The 25565-nt window shown below is 40.3% G+C and overlaps 2 protein-coding genes across 5 annotated transcripts in view; both read left to right on the forward strand.

Moving 5' to 3' along the window:
- Positions 1-544: 544 nt before the first annotated feature.
- Positions 545-8397, forward strand: pcyox1l (prenylcysteine oxidase 1 like). Of its 2 annotated transcripts, XM_024804073.2 has the most exons (9): positions 545-996; positions 1603-1809; positions 2009-2183; positions 3159-3419; positions 3511-3572; positions 3695-3835; positions 4042-4453; positions 5073-5357; positions 6199-8397. In XM_024804073.2, exons 1-8 carry the CDS (start codon positions 888-890, stop codon positions 5320-5322), a joined length of 1617 nt encoding a protein of 538 aa, XP_024659841.2. In that variant the 5' UTR covers positions 545-887; the 3' UTR covers positions 5323-5357; positions 6199-8397. The 2 variants fall into 2 exon arrangements, with proteins under 2 accessions (XP_024659841.2, XP_024659842.2); XM_024804074.2 differs by lacking the exon at positions 3511-3572 and having other exon boundaries at positions 554-996; positions 3159-3370; positions 5073-8397.
- Positions 8398-13377: 4980 nt separating this feature from the next.
- crebrf (creb3 regulatory factor) overlaps positions 13378-25565 on the forward strand; it is a 34472-nt gene continuing 22284 nt past the window's right edge. Inside the window, exons 1-3 of one of the 3 annotated variants that reach the window (XM_014407827.4) lie at positions 13378-13519; positions 20227-20430; positions 24557-24682. In XM_014407827.4, the coding sequence (XP_014263313.3) occupies positions 24572-24682 (111 nt within the window). In that variant the 5' untranslated portion in view covers positions 13378-13519; positions 20227-20430; positions 24557-24571. Of the gene's footprint in view, positions 13520-13652; positions 13872-20226; positions 20431-24556; positions 24683-25565 lie in introns of those variants that run through there. The other 2 variants (XM_014407824.4, XM_014407825.4) reach the window with 2 other exon arrangements.

Genomic DNA, 25565 nt, shown 5'->3' on the forward strand with positions numbered 1-25565 from the left:
CACTTATTTAGGCAGTTATTAAAACTGCAAGTATTTATAAAATACTCCTTAACCCTGTAACAACAAGTGTATCATATTTTAAATGTGTGTTTTTGAAATTTATTTTTTTTAGTGACAAACCTAAATAAATTGTACAATACACACAATTTTAAGTAATATATTGAAAAAAAAAACATATCCCTCCTCTGTACGTGTCCCAACCATCTCAGCCTTGTCTCTGTAATTTTGTCTCCAGAGCTGTCCCTCTGACACAAAACCACCTGAGGGGTGGAAATTTCCTGTGAAAGCAGTTTGCTTTATGGTTTCAGCTGGATGTAAACAGCCTCCAGTGACAGTGAGTCATTTTCTGGAAGGTATTAACTAATGCCAGCATTCCGCCAAGCAAGTGAAAGAGGCAACTGAAATCCAATCTCTCCTTAAAAAAAAAACTTCACGTTCTATAAGAGGGCACCAGAAACAAAGCAATGAACAAAGATGCGTTCATCTGACAACCAAAAATGCTATATAATATATATATTTTCTATAGATATCATTAAAGGTCTGCTTTTCAGCGTAATTTGGAAGCAGTAATCTTGAAAACCACTGACATGCACGACACAGCAGTCGGCCGTCTCTGATTGGTCGAAAAAATCTGTTTGGATCACGTGATATTGCCGGACGTAGACGTGAGTGGCGGTCCAACTGCTGCACCATCATCATCATCACCATCCATCCTTTGTGCTGTATTCTCGTCTTATTCGGCCTCATTTACTTACATGTTAATCGTCACTCCGTTGAGTTTCTACTGTTGTGAACGCACAGAGAAGGTAGAAGCTAGCCTCGTGTGCTATTAGCCTAACGGTCGCATCCTCTCCTCTCCATCCGATCATCGCTGCTTTGCTGTCGCTATGGGCTGCTCTTTGCTCCCTCTTTTCGTCGCTGTGTTGGCAGCCCGGTTTGTTGTCGCAGACCCGGAGGAACACGGTCCTGTCGACGGAGCTCCGCCTTCAAAGATAGGCAAGAAAAGCAGTTATTAAACCATCCTAGTTAGCTGTTTAGTTCAGCTAATGTTAGCCTCTCAGTCAGTCTGAGGGCTGATGAATAAGCAGCATCCATCAGGGGTCTCTGATACTGAAGATAAAGGCAAACACTAACCTAGCCTGAACATTGTGTGTCACGTGATTAAGAAAGCTTAATTATAGACACGAGTTATCTGTTAATTTGCTTTTTGAAGCAACCTTTATTCAAATAAACAGGAAGTAAAGCTTCAGCTGTCATCACCAGCCAGGAGGCCCAAAAAACCTAAAGATATGACGGAAAATATAAAAGCACAAAAGAGGAAATACAGCAAATCTTACACTTGAAAAAACAAAATAATAATGTGTTTGTTTGTTTTTTAAGTTAAACATCAAAGTAATAAATTCCTTTTAAATTCCTTTTTCCTTTTACATACAGTTGCAGTCAGAAGTTTTTCATACTGTCATCATAAGCATGATATTTGGTATTTTGGGTCTTTTTATGTTGTTGTTTTGCAAACAGCAAATTTACACTGTATTATAGATCTCCGTAAGATTTAAGGCACATTTCATCACCCAACCTCACTCTGTGTCTCTTGCTCTCCAGCTGTGGTTGGGGCAGGGATAGGAGGCAGCGCCACTGCCCACTTCCTGCGGCAGCACTTTGGCCCAGAGGTCCAGGTGGACGTGTTTGAGAAGGGAGAGGTGGGAGGCCGTCTCGCCACCGTAACCGTCAATCACAACGACTATGAGTCTGGAGGCTCCATTATTCACTCACTCAACCTCCACATGCAGGAGTTTGTCAAGCAGCTGGGTGAGTTTATGGACAAAGACATTAATTAGTCACAGCAGAGGTCAGATTTTAAAATTTTTCTTTGCTTTTTCAAACCAGGGGAGGGATTCTTGCGTTTTTTTTAAATATTCCCCAGCAAAAGCGATCACTTTACAAGAGGAAAATTAGAAACCTGACACTATGTTGGTCCTCCGTGTCGTCCTGTGTTTGCCCAAACAAGGTTTGAAGTATCGTCGCAACGTGGCCGGAAAGATGGCGGTATTTAACGGCGAAGAGGTGATTCTGGAGGAGACGGACTGGTACCTGCTCGACCTGTTCCGGCTGTGGTGGCGCTATGGTATTAGCTTCATACGTCTGCAGATGTGGGTGGAGGAGATTATGGAGAAGTTTATGAGGTGAGTCAGAAATTTTAGTGCCTTGATTTTATTATTTTGTCTCTTCAGCTTCTTTGCATGTTGGACACTTGATGGGATGTGGCAGGGGTGCCGCTACAAACTGCACTGTCAGGGTATCATAACTTTGTTGTGGGTGTCTCTGCAAGTGGAAGCAAAGCTTTGTTTATTTCTTAATGCTCATTTTTTCTCCTGCTTTTTTCTGGTGGCAGTATTATTAGTTGATTAGTGGTAATGACAGGAATGCTCCAAAATTGGCACTGCAGATCCAGCTGAGTCATTCATGCCTTGAGTGCTTTTCTTCCCAAAATTGTTTTTTCTATCTCAAAGATAAGGTCTTGCCCTTAAAATGTGCACAGCATTCCCTTCTGGTGTTGCAGTCAGTGGGGGAAGCCTGTTTTTGAGCTATTTATTGCTCTCTGCGCCTTAGGCATCTGCAGCCATAATAACTGCAAAACCTTGACTCATTGTGTGCCTTTCCGAGCATGAGGTCTGCGTAAATATAGATAGCCATCTGCCTGGGATTTGCCAGAGAGAAAGGACCACTGACATGAAACTTGTCTCTATCCTCCATCAACACAAATATACAGTGTAGAATTGCATGAGTGTATTTCAGATATCATGTCAAATCTTTTGCTTACATTTATATTTCCTCTGCTCAGTTTTGCCTTGAAAAATGAACCAGAAACAGAATTTTGCTTTTTCCTTCCTCCACCACCAACATCTATTTCCTCCCTCAGGAAGTGATTTTTATCTCTTCATCACTTTTTTCTTTCTTTTCTTCTCTCTAAGTCGACAACCACAAGCCTCTATATCTTTCTCTCCGTCTCTGATTTGTTGCCAATAGATTATTGCTGACTGAATAACTTTGAGCAGGAAACGAAACCAAAAAACAAAACAAAACATCTCCATATTGCTCTGTCTACTGATTTAGTCGTTAACTGTTATAATTTGTGTGTCTGTGCATGTGAAATATAGGATCTACAAATACCAGGCCCACGGCTACGCCTTTAGCTCCATAGAGGAACTGCTGGACTCTCTCGGGGGCAGCGGCTTCATCAACATGACCCGGAGGCCACTGTCCGATTCGCTGCTGGAGCTGGGTGTGTCCCAACGCTTCATTGATGAGGTTATCGCACCCGTGATGAGGATCAACTACGGACAGAATGTCAGCATCCCAGCCTTTGTAGGTCAGCTAAGTGGGAAGATGCAAGCAGCAGTGGAGGAAGAAGTGAAGGGGTGATGAGTAGTGAAGTAAGAGGGCAACAGCTGTGAAGGTGCATTCGGGGACAGTTATGACCTGAACGTCTTCCTTTCCGATTTGGCTCAGGAGAAAGGAAAGGACGAGAGAGGAAAAGAGATGCAGGGTTGAGAGTAGAAGAGGAAGGCAAGGTGAGAGGGGAGCGGGGTGGTCTGTGGGAGTGAGAGAACAGGAAAGCGTGTGGGCAGCTGATAATTGGTTTAAAGCACTTGGCACTGTCTGTTCAGCGCGCGTGTGCTTGTGTGTGTTTCAGGAGCTGTGTCTTTAGCTGGTGCCCAGAACAACCTGTGGGCGGTGGAAGGAGGCAACAAGCTGGTGTGTTCAGGCCTGCTGAAAATGGCCAGTGCTAACCTGCTGGAGGCACAGGTCAACTCCATCTCTCCCATCCACTCAGGTAACGCCATCCTGATGTGTCCTGTTTTTTAAGGGGTTTTTTTCAGCTGTGACAGCTTTACTGGTATTGATTATTCTTTGTGAGTCTGTGTGTCCTTTGTATATTATAATCCACCTGTTGTGTTGAAGAGGGAGCTGAACATAAAAGCAAACATGAAAGAAAGAATGAGATGGTTTGTCATCCACAGAGCTTTTTTTGTAATACAGGAGAGGGACTCCAGTACCAGCTGAGCTTCACCACGGCAACAGGGACGGCATCAGAGCTGTATGACATTGTAGTGTTGGCGACGCCTCTACAGGCTAGCGTCGGGTCTGGAGTCCAGTTTCAAGGTTTCACGCCTCCGTTTGATGAGCTGCCTGGCAGCTATCACAGCACTGTAGCAACCATCGTCCATGGTTACCTCAACACTTCCTTCTTTGGGTTCCCGGACCCCCGTCTGTTCCCTTTCGCCAGCGTCTTGACGACTGACACACCTGATCTGTTCTTTAACAGCGTGGCTAGTGTTTGTCCCGTCAACATCTCAGCAGGGTTCCGGCGTAAGCAGCCGCAGGAGGCTGGAGTCTACAAGGTGTTCTCCCCACAGCTGCTGGAAAAGTCTCAGCTCAAAACACTATTCAGGTCAGCCATGTTCTTCCCAGGAGTTGATCCCATAGTCATGCCTGGGCAATTCTGTATTTGTTTGGTCCAAAGTAAAGCCTGACGGATATGAGATTTTTAAAACCAATCTGTAAGAATCCAATATATTGGCCGATTATGTTCCCTAACGTTTCTTAAGTGTAGTTATGTAAGAGTCAGTTTAGTTTAAAAATAAACTTGATTTGTGGTTACAGCAAGTCGTGGAAGACTCCACGTTTACTTGTTTAGGCTCTGACTGGTTCAGCTGTTGTTTGTGCTTTTATTACATGTTTGAAGGGTATTTCTACCATCTCGTCCTATTGAATTTGTAATGTATCAGCTGTGATAAATGCCAGCGCTGATATCGGTAAATATCAGTCAAGCTCTAATGTAAGTTTTTAAATTTACTATTGTATAAGACAGAGAAAACCAGCAAATATTCCTATTCAGGTAGTGAAATTTAGGTATTTATGTTTAGGGGAGAACATTTTTTGTTATCAGAATCCTCTAAATACATTATAGTTGTTTTTTTTATTTTATTTAAAAAGGTTATTTAGTGATCTTACCACCCACATAGATCATTGGCTGCTTTACTCTATCATACTGTTCTCTTCAATTTTAGGTCGTACTACTCAGTGCAGGTGACGGAGTGGCAGGCCTACCCTCGCTACAGCAGCAGCCAGCGGCTGCCACCTGTGGAGCTGCACCCCAATCTCTACTACCTCAATGGGATTGAGTGGGCTGGTAGCGCCATGGAGATGAGCTCAGTGGCTGCCAAAAACATCGCCCTGCTAGCCTACCACCGCTGGAATAGACAGACAGACATGGTGGACCAGAGAGATCTGGTGCACAGGATCAAAACCGAACTATAACAAACGAATGCTAAGACCCAGATGAGTAATGTGATGTATGTCTGAGTGTATGGACTCACCCAACCAAATTATAAACTTTTTGTGATTTTGACCAGTGGCAAGAGAATTTAGATGTCCATTTATATAATATAACCTTTCGTGAATGTATCGAATTTATTCAGTCAGTACAGTAAGTTGAACATAACCCTGCTGCCTCCTAACTAAACGTAAACATCAAAAACCATAAGTCATTATATTGGCACCATTATAGACTCTGGTCCTGCTCTGCTACTCAAAAGGCCTGTTTCACTTCACTGATTCTCTGTGCCACATAAAAGAGACATGTTGCACTTTTGTTTGTGGATTTATTGCCGATGCTAATTGGCAGTTTCCATCCAAAAATGATGCCGCAAGGACCTTTCCTTTGCCAAGAAGTAAGAAAACCAAGCAAATATGGAGAACACCAGCTGGCGTACTGTATACTGTACGGACTGTTAGGAGGTGGTAGTGCTGTTAATGAACACCATTGAATATAAATACCAGTTTACGGTTTTGGTACTGCTCTTCTTAAACAAATGTTTCTGTTTCCAAGCCAAGAAAGCGTTTAGAACAATAAGCTGTTGTACAGTATGTAACTGATTTAACTTTGTCATCTAATCAAAACCACAGCACTGCTGCTGCTACTCTCTGTAAATGTAGGGACTGTTAATGGACTGGTTGTTGCCACCAATGAAATCTCATTAAAGTAATCTCAGTAGGATTTCTGTAAATTAATAATTATTCACCAACCCATGGTAGTGGCCACTGGTGCAGTGCTCTATTGTCCCTTTCATCATTATCTCCCCTTCCTGCTGCTTTTGTTGCATAATCCAGCAGAATTTTTATTTTTTTCTTCAGGGAAATGAGCCAGCCAGCTTTGACAGTGGACTGAATAAAAGCAGAGGACAGATCCGTGCTGCTGCTGCTGCTGCTGCTGCTGCTGCTGCTGCTGCTGCTGCTGCTGCTGACCACAAATGTTTCCATTTTCTCGCAAGCATTAAAAGCCTCAGTGGGAAAAAAGCTTTTCTGCTGAGGACTTTAATCATGTAAAGCACACACATGAAAATTTTGGGTTTCACTTTCAGAATGGGGAAAAGGTTTTTACGAAGACACAATGAGAAATCACTGACAGCTGATTATCTTCATGTGACTGAGTAGTCTTGTTTTCTGAATTTCTAATTTATCTGCACTGGATTTGGGCTGAAGTGGATTTCTAGAAAACCTTGTAACTCCAAAGGGCTTCAGTTGATGGATAATGTGATTTCTGTTGTGTGTTGAAAAGTGGCTGATGACACTGATTTAAAACACTGTGATGGCCTCAGAATCAATGTGGTGGAAACTGTGTATTTTTAGCCTTTTTTTTTTTTTTCCTTCAAATTTCAAAAATTGCTTCTTTAGGCAGAACAGTACAATTTGTAGCCCCAGTGCTCGTATATAAATCTTCTAGCGAATACACATCTCAATACTGTTCAGACTACTTGTCTGTGTCAGCTGTAAAGTTCTGATCATGAAAACATGATCAAATTAAAGACGAATGGGGTCTGAAATTGGAATTATCTGGCAAACTCCTGTATTTATGGTCTAAATATTCCCGTCCCAATTTGTGCACTCTGAATAGTACAGTAGTACTTAAATGACGGGGGGTGGGGTTCCTCTACAAGTAAAAATTAGTATAGTCATAAAGATGTAATAAAGCTGTACTGTAAGAACAGAGTGAAAGTAGTAATAAATTGCCCCTTGGTATTACTCATTATACTGTCAGGTCCATAAGTATTTGTATAATGACACAATATTTGCATTTTTGTCTTTGCATAGCACCACAGTGCTGATTTTCATCTTTAGTTGAGTGAGTTTATCAAACGTGTTGCATTAACTGTTTGGAAATTACAGCAATTTTTATACAGAGTTCCCCAGAGGCTCAAAAGTAATTGGACAAACATAATTTTAAATACCAGAATTGTTTTAAATACTTTGATGAAAATCGTTTGCAGTCCAATCCTCTGAAGTCCAGAACCCATGGACATGACCAGATGCTGTGTTTCCTTCTTTTAGATACTCTGTCAGGCCTTTACTGCAGCCGCCTTCAGCTGCTACTTGTTTTTGTGTCTGTGGCTTCAGGTTTGTCTTCAGTAAATGAAAAGCATTCTTTAATAAAGGTCAGATGTTGTAAAGATTTTTTTATTAACCATTGGAAATAATTCTGTCATAATGCACTTTAGTTGTTTTCTGTGATCTTTCAGGCCTTTTGATGTTTCCGAGTTGGTCAGTGCATTCCTTCTTTTTCGCAATGTACCAGATTGTTTATTTAGCCACTCCTAAAGTTTTTCCTGTCTCTCTGTATGTTTATTTTGGTTTTCAGCCTAATGATGTCCACCCCCACAGGCATCAAGTATTTCTTCTTACCTGATATAGAGTTCCAGTGAAGAGCTATCAAATCGAAGGTCAGCTCCAGATCTTTAATCTGGCCATCAATGTGCTTGTCGCATTATTGTTCAATTAATTTTGAGCCTTGGAAAATGAAGGACTGAATAAAAATGTCTGCAGTTCCTAATCAGTTAACGAAATGCTTGTTATTGTCCAAATACTTAACTAACTGTACATGACCTTATTGGTTTGTATACAGCATGTTATTCTTGTAGCTGGCTGGTAAGGCAATTTTACCTACTTGACATCCAGCTGGGGAGTTCAGTCCAGTGATTCCTGTCCTTGGGATCAAGTCCTCCATATGAGAGATCTGAGGGGCTATTGAGGGGGCTTGACCACCTAAAGACTTGATAACAATAATGAGCTGAGGGCTATTTCTGTGCTAGAGGTCAGATGCCTTAATTCACTCGGAACCAACAAGTTAATGTTTAACAAAGTGTTTAATTTCACAAAATGTCATACACTGATTGTAAAATATTGTACTTGCCTAAATGTATTTCTTTTTGAAATGTAAAAATGAAGTGGCATTAATCAACATGTTGTATTTAATCTTTCTGATGCACATAATAATGCATTTTAGAGTAATTTGCATTTTTCTCTGACTGTTAATAGAATAAAAGTTATTCTATTGTAGCGAGCTATTGTTCATTTTGGCTTTCAAACAAGGACACTAAGAAGTCTACTTCAGTGCTGACTATTGGTGCTGCAGACAGGGTTTCATTTCTTCTCTATTAATAATTACACATAAGAAAATTGATTTGTTCAATAATGCAAAGTCCTGAAAAACAAGCCTCCTGGTGTCCAGTGAAGTTTTAATTCTGTGCTCCAGTTGGCATATAATCTAAATCACTCTGACAGGGTAAGTACTTATTCCACAATGAATTATTCGTTTTGTTTTTCCTGTCACTGCGTCTGTACCTGGAGAATTGACCTTATCTCCAGGAAGATTACCCAAGGTCCTTTGGTCGTTCTCTGGATCACAGAATTTCTGATGTAGATCAGATCAGATGGTTACTGAAGATAAAGACATTAAAAACACATTTTAATCATCTACTGAAAGAAATGCAATTAAATATATTTCCAGGTTATTACATGTAAACGGATGATGGTGCTGCTGTAGGAAACTTAAGGCAATAAAAGCCATCTCCAGGCTTCCAGCAATGTAATGTAACATATAATGGGCTCTGTAGCTTCTCCTGCTTGGCTTCCTAGCAGCAGGAAAACAATCACACTGCTGAAAATAGAACGCAAGTCTTCCAAGGCTCAACCACTTATGCACTTTTTCGTCATTCAATCAACCGGGTTGATGGGCACATAGCCAACTAGGTCAAACTCTTATAATTAAATATTTATGTGACCATTACCCTGTTTTACAAAGGCTTGATGAGTTATGACCATAGTCACAAATCATCAAGCCTGTCATCATGCACCTTTATATACTTCATAACTCATAATGAATTGACTGAAGATGTTTTCTTCAGATGCAAGGTTCCCCTTGATTTTAAATACTTGGGACATTACATCATTAGTAATGAAAACTGAACAATAAAATATCTCTCCAGTCGTTTTTATAATGCCTTTAGGTTGTTTACACCAGCAGGCCAGACCAGGAAATCTTTTTTTTTTTTTTCCAATCTTCTATCTAATTTTGGTGAGCCCATTCCTCAGTTGCTGTAGCCTCAGTTTCCTGTTCTTAGCTGACAGGAGTGGCACATGGTTTGGCTTTCTGCTTCAAGGTTTCAAGTGTTGTGCACTCACCAATGCTTTTCTGTGTGTTTTTGGTTGGAAAAAGAGGTTATTTGAGTTACTGTTGCCTTCCTATCAGCTTGAGGCAGTCTGGTCATTCTCTTCTGACATCAACAAGGCATTTTTACTCAGAAAATTGCTCCTCGCTGGATATTTTCTCCTTTTCAGACCATTCTCTGTAAACATTCTCATCACAAACACTCAGACCAGCCCATGTGACACCAACAAACATCCAACATTCATGCTGATATCACCTTTCTTCCCCCTTCTGATGCTCGGTTCAAACTTCAGCAGGTTGTCTTGAGTATGTCTATATGCCTAAATGCACTGGGTTGCTGCCATGTTATTGGTTGATTAGATATTTGTAATAACGAGCAGATGAGCAGGTGTGCCTAATAAAGTAGTTGGTGAGTGTATGTATCATACAGACACAAGCCAAATGGTTTATCTTTATCTGAAATACATCTACTGATTATAGCATTTTTTTTAGAGAATTATAAATTGCTATTAGACATATTTTAGATGTGGGGTAAGTGGTTAAGAAATTGGACTGATGGATTTACAACTACATGCTTATAAATGCTGAAAAACTAGTTGATGCATTAATTACTTCTAGGGTGGACTGCTGCAATTCATTATTATCAGGATTTCCTAAAAACTCCCTGAAAAGCCTTCAGTTGATCCAAAATACTGCAGCAAGAGTACTGACAGGGACTAAAAAGAGAATCCAGAATTGAATTCAAAATCCTGCCCCTTACATACAAGGTCTTGAATAATCAGGTAGTACCATATCACCCTGTTACAGCACTTTGCTCCCAGACCGCCAGTTTATTTGTACTTAAAAGTAGAATGGGGGGCAGAGCCTTCAGCTTTCAGGCCTCTCTTCTCTGTAACCAGCTTTGAATTTGGATTTGGGAGACAGACACCCTCTCTACTTTTAAGATTAGGCCTAAAACTTTCCTTTTTGCTAAAGCATATGGTTAGGGCTGGATTAGGTGGCCCTGAATTTTCCCTTAGTTACGCTGTAATAGGTGTAGGCTGCTGGGGGATTTCCATGATGTACACTGGCTCTCATCTACAACATGTCTTTGTCCTGTCTTCCTCCCCTCACCCCTACCACTTGTGGTAGATGATCAGTATGTAGTACTATGCAGTATGATCCTTTTCTAGGCTGGCGGAACGATAACTCATAACCAAAAACGTGTGCTAAATAAAGGGATTTAATTGATAACAGTGCAGCTGAGTGGGCAGACACGAGTTGCTCTGAGGATGCAGTGAATTCCTGTGAAATCTAATTTCAGCAGAGGCTCAGAAATTCCACAGAACTCTCTCTCTCTCTCACTCACTCACTCACTCACTCACTCACTCACTCACTCACTCACTCACTCACTCACTCACTCACACACACACACACACACACACACACACACACACACACACACACACACACACACACAATCCATATTTCATACTGTTCTCTTCTATCTGATTCTCTCCCATCCCTTACCAGCCTGGCCGAGCTTCCCACAGGCCGTTTGATGTGCATGTGATCTGTTTACTCTGAGGCTATTAAATCAGTGGAAGTCTGTAAGACTGCTGTATTCAGCTGACAGATACAGATGGGAAACAAATTAAAGAGGAAAAACTGACACATATTTGTCTTAGTGAGGTATTGGTCCACCATATGTTACCAGAACAACTTAAGTCTGCCTTGGAAGTCTGCAGAAGAGATCGATGTGATTCTTTAAGAGAGTCCTCTGACTGCAAACCCCCACATCTGAAGACCACCCATCAAACCCCCCCAACTATCGTATTATTAACCTCACTACTGTACTAACATTTTTTGGACTTTCACTTTTTGGACTGAGTAAAAATGAAACTGAAAGAGCTATGTTGTTTCATTTTCTGTTAAAATGACTAATTTTTTTCTGCTCCCTTTCTCTCATCAAGACTTTTAGTTCAGATCAAAATATAAGTCGGATCTTTTTTTTTTCAAGGATGTTTTAATGGTAAATTTAAATTTGTTTGTGGCAGTCTGTACCCGTGTTGACACTTGGTGGTTTCTCTTTCCAGTGAAGAGGTGGGTGGAGGCTGCCTGGAACAGTTGGCTTTATGACCCCCTTTTGGATAATTTCTTTTGGAATGAACTCAATGGAGACTTACTCTGTTAGTCCTGCTTTTCCTCAGTCAGAGAGCTGAAAGCTTTTAAATTATATTTTTCAGCTTGCCACTGCTTCTTCGGTGAATCTGGAAGGATGTGTCTGTTCTTCGACAAGGACACTAAGTTGTTTTATCATATAGACTCTTTGTTAAAAAGCTGTTTGATAACTTTGTTTGTTCTTTACTCAGTTAGTCATAACCATGGATGTTCATTTGATCTCGCCAGGAACTCGCATGGCATCTGAGTATATTCTCACTTTATCACCCCATCATTATCACTCCTCAAAACTTTTAAGGAGAACTGTGAAGGGAATCTGTCCGTCCTTGCTCAGTGTTAGTGACTGCACACCCATAGAGTTTCCTGTTTTTATTCAGGGTTATTGACTGATTCATAAAGCCCAACACATACCAAAAATTTGCACTGTTGCAGTCGTGTTTATGTTCTCTCCCTTTATGCCTCTGTCAGTGTTTTGTTTTTTTTAGTTTTTTTTAGCTTATTTCAGTTGTGTGTTTGTGTGATGTGTTTTCCACTGCCTGACCTGGTTTTGAGTCTTGTAACATTTCAACTGTATTTGAATGTTTCAACTATGTTTTGCAGATAGTTGTAGACGTTCTCTCCTGACCTTCACCATTCATACTGATGGTGTTTTGTTCTTAATGTTTTCAAATTTGGATTCATCACTCCATAAGTTCTTGTGTAATTTGACATACCTCAACCTTTTTGCCTTGTTTCTCTTCCTTATTAATGGCTTCTTGACAGCCACCCTTCCACTGAGACCATTTCTGATGAGGCGTCAGTGAGCAATAGATCATCTGAAGGATCAGATGCATCTCTCAGGTGTTGTGTCAGGTCTTTGCTATACTTTTCCCCATTTCTTAATGACATCTGCTACAGATAGACTTTTAGCATGTCCCCTTCTTCTTTTGTCCTCCACTTTTTTAAGGACACACTGCACACTCAAAGGACACACTAAGGATATATCCCAAGTTTTCAGCTAACAGCTTTTTGGGAATCACCTTCTTGGTGCCATATATGCTATTTTATCTCTCTCAAACTGTGTTATCTTTGGCATTTTTGTAGATTCAGCAAAAGTTTTGTGACTAAAGATTAAAAAAAAATAAACTGGTACTTTGCTAAGTTGTTTGTTATGTGTAGAAACAACACTGGTTCATCCCTTGAGTCAGATGACTTTGTGTGTTTGAATGATTCATAGATCAGAGTTCACTGTCTTAGCAAACAAACACACAAACAAACAAAGAATATTCCTCTGAAAATGCTTAGGTACAAGGACTGGGCCAAAAATGAATGAAAAAGCAATCGGTGTCTAAACAAAAACTTATTTAGACACTGATTAGACCCTTCCTAATGCCTGACGAACAATTCAAAATCACTTTAAACATATTATAGCGAAACACGATTCCCAAGAAACACAAAAAATCTAAAGCTTTCTAAATAAAATGTAAGAAATTAAAATAATAATAAAAATTATAAATTTGGGGATAGTTTCTTTTGAGTGCTTGGTCTCAGTTTTCTAAAGCAGACAGAAGTCTAATAAATTGTTTATTAAATAATGAGCTGAACCTCCTCAAGAAAGTGGGAAACAATGGTGAAATGTTGCAGGATGTTAAGGTCCAGCCTCGAGCTGCTCTCCCATTGGCCCTGCGGCGCACCACGTGGTAAGGCAGTCACGCGCTTTCCAGGAACCCGTCAGGAAGAAGAAAAACAAAACAAACCCGAGAGAGCTGTAACAGCGTGCGGACTCCATTGAAAAGGGAACGTTATTATCTCTAACACGGGACACACACGAGGTCCAACACCGAGAGAAACGTGTGTGGGGGCGTCCTCAAAGTGAGTACGACCGTTTTTCATCCGTTTCGGGGAAAGTTGGGCTTGGCAGCGGATGGGTGTTTTCATCGCCGCGGCGGATTAGCTTTGAAGCTAACTGTCGGTCGGTTGTTGTTGTGTATCGGGCTTCAGCTGGGATGAGGAAGGGGGCGGACGGAGGCCATACTGACTGAGGCTGCAGCTGAAAAGGAAGCGAGACTGTCCAGTTCCGCGTTAAAAACACAACCAGAAGGAATAAAACACGAGCTGTTTGGTTGTTGTTTTTTTCTTCTTTTCTGTTTTTTGGACCGCAGTTTGTTGAGCTCCTGTAGGAAGTGGAGAAATGTGGCTAGCTAATGCTTTACGACGAGCTCAGGTAAATTTCGATCACCGAGCCTAAAAACCTGTCCACAAAAGACAGACTGTTTAGCTGATGTAGTCCTCTAAGGTGTAGTGGGTCAGTTCCCAGAAGTGACTGATTCTGGATCAGCGTGGTCAAAAGTGTACTTATGTAAGAAGATTGGCTTGAACTCTACTTTAAAACTACCTACAGTCATCCTGCACGGCTTGGAATGCACTTAAAACTACACAGCATGCCTTTATATGTGTGGCAGAGCAATTGTAGACTGTTTGGAGGTGTATTTGTGGTAGGAAAAGCCTCGGTAGTCGCGTGAAACCCCTTCTACTGTGACTTTTTGCAGGCAGCCCGAAGTCTCATTAAGGTACACGCCCCCCAATGCACAACACATCGAGAGCAGCTGGAAAAAAACTCGACACAGCCAGAAATTTCCATGTGGTTGAAGGCAAACAGCAGACTTATATTTTCACCGAGGAAATGGCCTTAGTGACGATTTATTAGTGTTATTATATTACTTTGGGTTTTCACCTTGATAACTGCTTTATAGTTTATCGTCTGGATTGGGCACTTAAACGTTTGATTCAGTGTTTCTTCTTCGATATAAATGACTAAACGTGCCCCAGATTGAGTCGTACTGCAGTGCTGCGTTGAGGTTTTGTGGTAGGTGGTGGATTTTACTTTAAATATCTGTGAAACACGGTTATCTAGGCCACGGGCATGTAGGCCTCCAAGTTGTTTATCTTCTGCCTCAACCTAGGCTGAATCCAGGCTGTTTGTGATGAAGCAGCTCGTTTGATTGACGGCTGCGACGGCTATTCCAGGACACGTAGAGGCGGGACATATTCTCAGCTCGGCCAATGGAGGATTGGGATTACGTGGGTGTTGGCACAGAATGGTTAGTTTGAGGCTTTGTTTTGCTTTGCTGAGGATCTGTGATGAGTGCAGTGACTGGTGAGATACTGGTGACATTTATGGGTTTACTGGTGTTTTGTAATAGACCATTTGTAATGTACACCACTCCGGTATACTCCGATTATTGTTTTGATGCGCACGCTTTTGCAAAACAAATGCATCCACCACGAAGTGGTGCAAATATGTGCATGGAAGACATTTAGTAAGAAGCAGATAGTATTTGCGTCTTTGTGCAGGGTTGATGTTACAAAGCTCACCCTGCATTCATCACCTTTTATCTGTGCTTGATTTTAGTTATGAGTGCTCCTTTTAACAGGATAAAAACATCTGTGTTGTACCATACAGTTATCAGGCCATCATATGCCTCAAATGCAGGGTAGTTTAAAAAAATGCCTTCAAGCATGAAATACTGATTTTATTTGCTTTTATCATAAATAATTTGAAACCATATGTTATTGAAAGCAGTGCTTTTCATGAACAGGAGAAAAGGATCCTGGATAGCAAAGTAATTTTACCATTGAAGGAATGCTGGGATCAGAGCGCGCCAAACCTAATTACCCAAAAGCCTGTCCTGCAGTGCTGATAGTGAACTTGAGATTGATTTGAAAATATTTTAGACTCGACTGGTTTATTGGGGATCACCAGATTTAACTGTTTTGTTTGTTTGTTTTTTAAATTGTTTGTTTTTTTGAATTTTAACTTTGTTTGTTGCAATCTTGTGACTGCTTTAAGACCTTTAAACAGCTCTTCTTTCTGTATAGTTTCCAAATGATTCACGTTTATCTACGCCTTTCAAAGCAGGCCTGTCGTGGCAGGAGAAGAGGAGGTAGCTGAGTCGCATGAATTTTTGCCACAGTGGTATGCATTACGTTTGTCTGTGACAATCCAATTAATTCAGTTAAGTTTCACGTCTCGTTTTTTTCTTCCGATCACGTGCCCGCCCAGCACAATGACTCTCTGTCCTTCTCAAAGGCAGCCAGCCGCCCTGCAGTTTTGGAACTGCTGTGTTACCTGTAATCTTCTTGCAGGTATGACGTTGTGGACTAAAATCAAACATCTGAAGTGAAGTAGGCGTCAGCCATCAGTGCTTATATATAGTGAAATGATTGATGTTTGTCAGATGCTGAATGCAAAGATTACTGAGCTGCAGGGTTAGTGAAAACACTGTCATAAGATTCAAGATTCAAAGTGTTTATTGTCATGTGTCACAAGAGAAAAGGCATTTCTTTGTGCAATGAAATTCTTTCTTTGCTGTCCACCCACAGATGCCAATTAATATATACAATAGAAATAGAACATATAAATACAAATAGTACAAATAAATAGCTGAAGACAGAAAAGGAGACAAAATATGGAGATTTGAAACAGACGTGTGCAAAAGAGCTATAGCTTAATATGCTGGCTTAATATATAAACATATTCAATTTAAAAAAAAGTCTCTGAATCTTCCCATGTGAAGTTGCTGCGTTAGCTCTTTCTCCGCATAAAGACAACATTTTTTTGCAGCTTTGAAAACCTTTAGGATTTGTATCTGGTTTTTCTGTGCTGCATAGGCAGAGACCATCCTCACTAACTTCGTGTGCAAACCCTGTCATTTTGTTCTATAAGCAGGCTTGAAATATGATAGAAACCTCTCAGTTCAGAAAAGCGAAACAAGAGTTAAGATCTGTTCACTGCGGAGGATGCTGTGGTAAAAGCTGCTCAGTGAACTGAAATCAGTCTCAAGATTTAAAAATCAAATCCTTGCTCATGCTGAAGTTTAAAATAACAGTTTTTCATGGAGTTTGTAAAAAAACTGAACATTGTTTTTCTTAAAAATGCATGAAACTGATTTCCAGATATATAAGAGCAGAGAGAAAGAAATAGATAAACGTCTGTTGGTACATCCTTAATAAACACAGCTGCTTTTCTAATGTTGGTATATGTTTTAACATGGAAAATCTCAAGGTGTAAGATAGTTACCTAAATGTGAAAAGCAACTTAAAGTTATAAATATTTTTCTCTGTCAGAAGACAAACACTGTGATCATTCATCACTAGATGATTCCTCTGAATGGCCGACACATAATCAATAATTGCCAGCTCTAGTGCCAGCTCTATGCCTGTACCACTTAGTCGTAAACTTATGTATAAATAAATAATCTCCAGCCTTTAAGCACAGTTGCCTGTCAGTGAGCGCTCATACCTAGTTTTCTTATACGACTTATGGATTGGTGACCTTTTCTGATATTTGCAGACTTCCTCACATGTCCGTGCTCAGAAACAGACTGCTGTCTCATGCTTGTTATCACTGTAGGGATCATGGGCTGACTGCTATCAGTAGGTAACTCATTCCAAATAAGACACTGCTGACTGGCCTACTTGGACCACGTCCAGTGTTGTGGAGAACGAGAGCTGTTTGCATGATAGCGCAGCTCATGATTTGAACTCAACACTCAACTCCCCCCTTTTTTTCTTTTTTTAACCCTCAGTGCACTGAACTAATAGGGAAGAGAGGAAACAAACACCACTGGGTTTTAAAAAAATGATTTTTTAAATGCTTTTTTCCACATATAAATGTCTGAAGCTTCAAAGTTAATGGTCGCCTTTGAACGCTACTTTCCCACAAATCTATAGATTTAGTCTCAGCACAGTGACACATGTTGCACTCTCACACTTATAGTCACGCTTTCTGTTTTGCTTTTAATTTTAGTAAATGGTTTTTGGTATTGAAAATGCAGCAGTTTTGCTATCGGCTCATTATTTGCTATCGTTTTAATCATTCAGTGCAGTGATGAGAAACGAGGAGCAGGTGTTGTTGTTACTTTTTAAAATTTCCTTTATTTAACCACAAGTGTAATTATTGAAAATCGCCAAGGCCAAGATGGGTAGCAGGTCAATCAGCAGTGGCTACATACTCTAATAATGCACACATGAATACACAGCAAAGCACACAAAATAAATATACACACATAGGTGAGACACGTACATTATAAACATTAAAAATAATGCAGCTTAAAACTTGAGAACATGTTTTAAATGTGGGGGAAACCTTTGAGAGAGGTTTAAAAAAATGATATCAGGGATCTTAAATATTACCCATAAATAACAGCTGGCATTAAGCAGATACACCAGCGTTATGATCAGTTTATGACTGCAAGGCTTACCTTGTTATGTTTGCTTCAGTCATGTGGCCTAGGTGGGTCTGTATGCTGCTTAAATGGGATGAGACATCTCAACATGTGTTATTGTTAAAAGGATATGCTGGCTTGGGCTACTCAGTGCACCACAGGTGTATAAATGGTGCAGGCCAGTGTCTCCATCTGATGGGATACATTTTTAAAATACTCAAATGCAAGGCCCTCTTTCTGAACTATGGCCAAAGTCTTCTTCTGAAGCCTGAAAACAGAGCTGTGCCCAGATCAGGTGCAGAGTCAGATCGTCTGAATTACAACGTGCTAAAAGGTTGTTTTGGTATTTTGTTGACTTCACAAGCTTTAATAAATACTAACAGATCAGCTGTAAAATGTTGCATTCAGTGGTATTTTTCTACTGGTTGACATTTATATCAATCACCCAGTGTTTGTTCATTGTACACAGAAACAAAGACAACTATTTTAAGCATTTTGTAGACAAGAAACCATAGATTTGCAGTGAAATAGCGCTATGACCAAAAAAGCCAAAATTAGTTGCCAAGAGTTGTTATAGAGAACAACAATTCATATTGTAAAAATGGTGTAAAGCGTGTGAGCAGAATGATGCAGCCAGAGTGCATCCTAGCAGCATAATCAGAAGTCATTTACATTACTGATGGTGAGTGCTGTGTTTTATTACTTGGTCTGGATGGGTAAAAGCTGACCCTGAGTTCAGACTCAACCGAGATGTAAACATTATGCTGCAAAAGAATCTGACCTGTTGAGCGACTTTTTCTATCTTCATAGAAAGCCTTATAAAAGAAAGAAAGAAAATCTTTAATGTTCCCAAAAGCAGCCTTGGAGAAAAAACAGAAATGATTGAGCTCGTACAAGAATGCTGATATAAGCGGAGGTTGCTGTGGCCTTAAATAAAGCTCAGTCCTAATGTACAACACCTAATGGAGGCGCTTTTATCTCTGAAGTCCAACCAAACAGAGAGAGGAATTCTTCTTCTGGGTTCTTGCAGCCTGCCACGGTCGGTCATAAATATCTGGCTCTGCATCACAGCCTGTGTCACCCACTGGGTAGTGAGTTGGATTAAACTGTGCTGCTGGAAAAGATTCAGTGCTACTTCGACTGGATAACGGTGGCTCATTTTCCACATGTTTTTGAGGACCTCTGGTTGTGGACACGGGCTTTCTGTTTCCCCTCTGTGATAGCAGCGAGTTTGGATTGATGCTGTTGTTATTGTTCAGGCCATATATGTCATCACTCTGCTTTTTTTTTCTAAACATGAAACCAGACACAGCTGCCCAGGAAGGAAGTGCACATCATGATATGGTAATAAGAGAATTTGTATTTCAGAGGAGGAGGAGCTTCCAAATGGGTGACCAAGGTGGTTAGTGTGTATGTGTGTGTGCAGAGACTTGTTTACTCACATGTGCATTGATGTTGGTGAAGGTGTTGCTTTTACAAATGCATTTGTCCCAGAGGCGTGCACGGCTGTGTATTTTTTTTTTTTTTTTTTTTGCCCACTTCCTGTCTCTATGCAAAAGTGTGTATACATAGCTCAGGGGTGAGAAGTTCATTTGCAAGAGGAAGTGATGTTGTTATCTTGCTCAGAGAGGAGTGTGATTCGTGTGTGATATTGTGTTGACAGATTGCTGCTGGGGTCGTGTCTCCACGCAGACTCTCGTGTGTTTGCTATGCAAAAGCAGCAAAAGGACCAAAGATCAATCTAAATGTTGCCATCATTTGGTGATGCAAGAAAGTGAGCGAATGACAAACAAGCAAAGAATGAACCAAGCTTGATGATGGTGACGGAGGTAATTAAAAAGGTTGCAGCTAAGCTTGATGCGCGGTTGACTCAGAACAGATCAGATTAACTGTGAGCGATTGCTTGGCAGCATTTGAGTTTGACAAAGAGGCTGCTTACCGAATGTTTGATGAGGACAGGGATCAGAAGGTGGCACAAATTTGGTAGAGCGTTGCTGTCTACTTTTCGGTGCTCCGTTTATAGTCCCGAGTCATAGAGACTAATGATCTTTACCCACAATTTTTAGTATTTCATGTGTGTTTGTCTTGCTTGCATCAATTTTACATCATGCATCATTTATGTCACAAAGTTATTTCAGTCTGCTGAATATTTTGGCTGTTGTTTGATGAAACAGAACCGAATTGTTTCTGTATACTTTATTTTGTCGTTTGCTTTAACATTACACAGTTTACCATCCTGCGGTTTCGTTTGAGAACAACAACCAAACACAGCAGCTGTGGTTAAAGTCTACTTCTTTGTTTTCAACTCTTTTGATTTTAATACTTGCTCTCTGTGTGTTCTTCTAACCACAGACCTGAAGCTTACCAAGAACCGCACCAGACCACAACAGACCAGACCTGACCAGGTTGAGCCCAATTATTCACAGTCTCCCTCTCCCCCCCCCCTTAATTTATTGTGCTGATCGGACAACCTCACACCACTGGGACTGGACAGGAGACCCAGAGGTTCCCACCACTGGAGCTCTAAGCTGTGCCTGGCAATGCCTCAGGTAAGAGGTACGATAGGAGGAGGGGAAATTGTGCTGTCGCTGTTGTTGATTTGTTTTTTTCCATTAACCCATAAACCCACGAACAAAAAGTGACTTGATTTTTTTTTATTTTTAAATGGTCTGAATGAACTCTCCACAAAAATCTGAGACAAAACTTCCTGTGAGCAAGTATGCAAAACACCTGTGGACAGACAGAATCGTAGATGTGAAACACGGTTCAGGGGCTTGAAAGAGGAGAGTGACTGACCCCAGTGCTGTATGATGTCTGTAGACCCTGCATCCAAACAGCTGCTGAAGCCAGATGGGCTGACTGTGAGCGACTTTCTCAGTCCTTCTAAAAAAATAAGTGCAGAGTGCCAACTCTGAGCAGGCTTTAACATTTTTGTAATTCTCTGCGGTGCCGAATTAATAGCAACGTAGCAAAGTCAGCTCCCGGAAATGATGGTGTCAGCCTTGACAGTGTTTTTTTTTTTCTTTTTTTTTCTGCTGTTCTTTTCTCCTGTTTTATTATTCATATTAGATACCACAGGGACTGTTTGTTTCTTAGGGTTTTGTGGTATCTTGCAAAATGTGCAAGTATGTTGTGATTGCAGCACGTCTGTAGCTGCAATCTTATCAAATAATTCCCTCAGCTGTTAGAGTGAAGAACAGGAGATGCTGGTGGTTTGTTGGGCTGAGACACGTGTTTAACTTCAGCGCTAGAACAAAAATAACAACAGCAGCTCTGGAGTAATATCTGTAGATGTTAACTTTATTGCAGATATATTAGTAATGGGTTTTATTTTAAATTGCAGGAGTGTTTTTACAGTATTTTCTATTGCTGATGGAAGTTTTTTTTTTTTTCCTTGATGATGATGATGATGGAAAAAATCAGACAGCTATCCATTATTTTGACATATTAGATCACTGATATACTGAATGTAACATGATTTTTTTCTCATAACCTTTAACTACAATATATTATTCTCTGTCAAAGTCATGGAGCATGTCTGGGAGCATTACAGGGTAGCAGGTGCTGTTGCTTCCTGATGCACCTGTCAGTAGCCATGTTTGTGGGTTATACTGATTATTAATCAGATCGGTGTGCACGCAGACACTTCCTCTGATGTTCCAATGGTGGTAAAATTATTCTCACTTTTCATGTCTGTTATGTCGTGTTTCGGTGTCCAGTGTGGCAGTAGAGGGGGAGCAGAATAAAATCACATATGAAAAGTTGTCTGTATGAGGGAGCGGATGGAAAAAAGCCTCCCATTCATGTATTTGATTATGCTTCAGTGCCCAGCTTAAGTTTGCTCAGTTCATAGTTGCGTGTTTGGGCACAATAGCTGCAGTGTTTTTGGTTGTTTTTTTGTTTTTTTTTGTGTGTGCTCTAAATGCAGAAATTTTTTTTATTTATTTATTTATTTGCTGTTGACATGAGACATGACTGCACAGTCAGTGCTTTATCTTTTCTTTTCTCTCTCATAAATGCACACTGCTTTCTGTTTTAGTTTTTAGTATTATTGTTTATTGAAATACATCTAATGATTATAGGAAGATTGAATGACAGATAATTGTATTGTGACTGATTATATTATGTAGGAATGATGAGATGCAGAGTCGGTCAGACTATTTAAGAAGTTGAGAAACAGCATGAACTCAATATAAAAGATGGACGTAGCCTTAGGATGTCTCCCGTTGGTTAGGCAAGACTCATCTCATTCAAGATCCCAAAAAGCTGATATTATGTAAAATATACAGAAAGAGTATTCAAGGATTTGGCAGTCATGTAAAACTTTAGGATTAACAGTAAATGGTATGAACGCAATTTTATGCTATTAATTGTGAGGGGCAGCACATGGGGGCAACAATAGACTCACGATTGGGTATTTGGAAAAAAAGAAAAGAAAAAGCTTTTTTTTTTTTTAAATTAAGGATAAGGAGGTGATCACCACTCTGTGAAAGACTGCGTGGGCAAATTGAGCATTTATTAGTGTCACATTGCAAAGACCTGGATAATGTAATCATGTACAGTACAAAATATCCCTAAAAGATTCAACAGATGATGTTGAAATCAAGGCAATATTGACTGGTGATGAGGGCAGGGATAGCTCAGTAGGTAGAGTGGTGGCCCCATGATCGGAAGGTCGGGGGTTCGATTCCCCTGAACAGCTACCCTGAGGTACCCCTGAGCAAGGTACCGTCCCTACACACTGCTCCCCGGGCGCCCAGTGGCTGCCCACTGCTTCACTGAGTGAATGGGTTAAATGCAGAGAGGGATTTTCCCCACGGGGACCAATAAAGTACACTTTCTTCTTCTTCTTCAGGCCTTCGGACAAACAAACAAACAAACAAAACGGCAGACATGACTTTTTTAGTGCAAATCACAGCGTGAGCTAGGGAGCACTTCTGAAACCCACTGTCTGTGAACACTGCATCGATAAATACCAGCCTGTTTTGCACAGGTCAAATGCATTTGTGATGTGATGCATCTGGGAGGTGCATTGGTAACTTGCACTTCTGTGAAACCCTTTCAAATAAGACAATGTCAAACCGCATTCTGCACATATTCCAAGAGCACAGCTCCGTAGCAAAACAGTCCCGCTGGTAAACTGGTCTGTGTGCAGCAAATGATAGCTTCATCTATCTTTAGAAATTGAAGTCAGCTAAACTGTGAACTTACATAATTCAAATAACTGCACTCAAGTCGGATTTGTGTGTCCACTCAGCTGTTGTACAAACCTTGATCATAATGACACAAAAATACACACAGAAAACACCTGTAGCTTCCTCCGTCTAGCTTATAATAATTCCTGGCAGAATTGAAAGTATGGCACACAAAATGTAAAAATAATGGTAATAACTTTAGTTTTATAGCACTTCTATAGCACAGTTACAAAGTGCTTCACACTTTAGATAAAACCACACACTAAAGTCAAGTATACATGTTCAAACATATTGTCTTACATTCTTTCCTGCATGCACATGTTGAAAGAACGAGAAATATATGGGCGAAGGTCCTTTAAAAATGAGTTTTCATCAGTCGGTTAAAACAACCCACAGTCACAGAGCCGACAGGCTGAAGAAGGCTGTTCCACAGTTTAGGAGCTTTAACCTCAAAAGTGCGGTCACCTCTAAATTTTAACATAGGAGGATGAAATAGTTAAGAGACACTGATGAGATTATCGGAGAGGAATAAGGTCTCAGCAGCAGCTCTGCTGTATACACAGGGTCAAGGCTCACTAGAGCCGGTGAGAACAGCAAACTCCTGGCACATCGTTTTCAGACCCCACGCGGTCTTTCGCTACTCACATTAAACATGATATATAGGTCACTTAGATAACTTAAAAATGTTCTTGTTTGGCTTTTTTTCTGTGTTTTATTTGTTCCTCAGTAAATCGGTTTGGCTGAGATTAAAGTTATAGTTTTTACACAGCTGAATAAACATCAAACAGAAAACTGATTAAACAGAAGTGTGAAATGGTAGAGAATTTACTCCAATGTCCTGTTATATTTTAGATAGCAAGGAGCAACGGCCGAGTTTATTAAACTCCACCGAGACAATCTGCAAATTTCATTAAAAGTTTAATAAACTATCATCTTGTCTTTATTTTTGGTTGACACATACCTAAAACACTTCAGGCTGTAAGTTAATGATAGCTATATAAGAGCAGATGCATGCTGGTGCAATAAGCTGTACGTTTTACGTTCAATGGATGCATGCTTTGATTAGTCGACTAATCGACAAAAATAATCGGTGACTGTTCAACTACCAAAATAATTGTTTGTGGCAGCCCAACTGCACAGCAATTGTAGGAGATACATTTGAAAAGAGTAACATAAAGAAAGAAGAACTGGACCAAGGATTGAGCCCTGAGGGACACCACATGTGAGGGGCACTGATGAGGACATGTAGTTATTAATATGACATCTGAAGTGTCTTTCAGATAGTAATGATTTAAAAAAACAACAACACACATCTGATAATATGACAACAAACATTACAGAACAATATTCTTTTAAACAATAATCTTTTAAAAACTGAGCAACATTAAAAGGAAGACAAAGGTTGAACTGAGTTTATCAGATTTTACTTGTGTTGCTGTGCATTGTTGTTTAATCAAGTGTTCCCCCCCCCCCCGTGTTTGTTGCAGCCCAGCGTCAGTGGGATGGAGCCTCCCTTTGGGGATGCCTTTCAGAACTACTCGATTGCTGACCAGGCTCTGACCAGCACTGAGCTGCTCGCCACCAGCTCTGACCCAGATTTCATGTACGAACTGGTGAGTAGACACACACAAAGACGTAAGACCTTGGTAACCATGCTTTGAATCCGGCTTCTTTTTATATTGATTCTTGTTAAGTGCTACAGTTGCTCTAAAAGACTTATATATATTTGTCAAAAAAAATCAATATAAACACTGAAAGTCACCAAGATTATTCTAAACATACATACTCAAGTAGCTGAGCTGTAAACTAAGAAGGTTTTGATTGTGCTAAGCCACATTTATAGATTCGCCAGTGGAGACCCAGTCTCTGCCGGCGGGGCTTGATCAGACACAGCTGCTCAAGGGTCAGCTTGGCCCAAGCACCCCCACAAATATCAAAGATCAATATAAGGTTACACAGCACACTGTTTAAGGGGCCACAGAGCAGGAAAGCTGCAGGAAATCCAGTATCGTTCTTCTGATTAAAGGAAACCATATTATAAATGTTCCAATTCTTCTTTTTCTAACCTAACATTGACTTCAAGAAACCTTAGAAACCAAAGTTATTTCATCAGTTTAATTTCTCAATTCAGCATCTTTGCTTCGCTGGTCTTCTCCTGTAAACATTTCAAATTGTGCAACTTGTTTGACAATTTGTTAAATCTGTGTGCGATGTCTAAATAGAAATCACTGGAACAGTCAAGCCAAACTGAATCAGGGCCTGTCATGTAGGGACTTTGCTGATCTGAAGTTGGTGGGTATAAATCGATTAATTTATTTTTCAGCCCGAGTTGTCTTTGACAAGAGTGCAGTGGCACAACAGTGTTACTGTGGTGAACTAATATGTCCCTAGGCTTTTAACATAACACATATAAACAAGCCAAAGTCATTTCCTGTGATGATTTTCACACAATTATCAGCCTCGCAGTTGGTTAGTTACGGCTAGTTATTAATTGCA

Source organism: Maylandia zebra, linkage group LG10, assembly GCF_041146795.1.
Source record: "Maylandia zebra isolate NMK-2024a linkage group LG10, Mzebra_GT3a, whole genome shotgun sequence".
NCBI classification, from domain to species: Eukaryota; Metazoa; Chordata; class Actinopteri; order Cichliformes; family Cichlidae; genus Maylandia; species Maylandia zebra.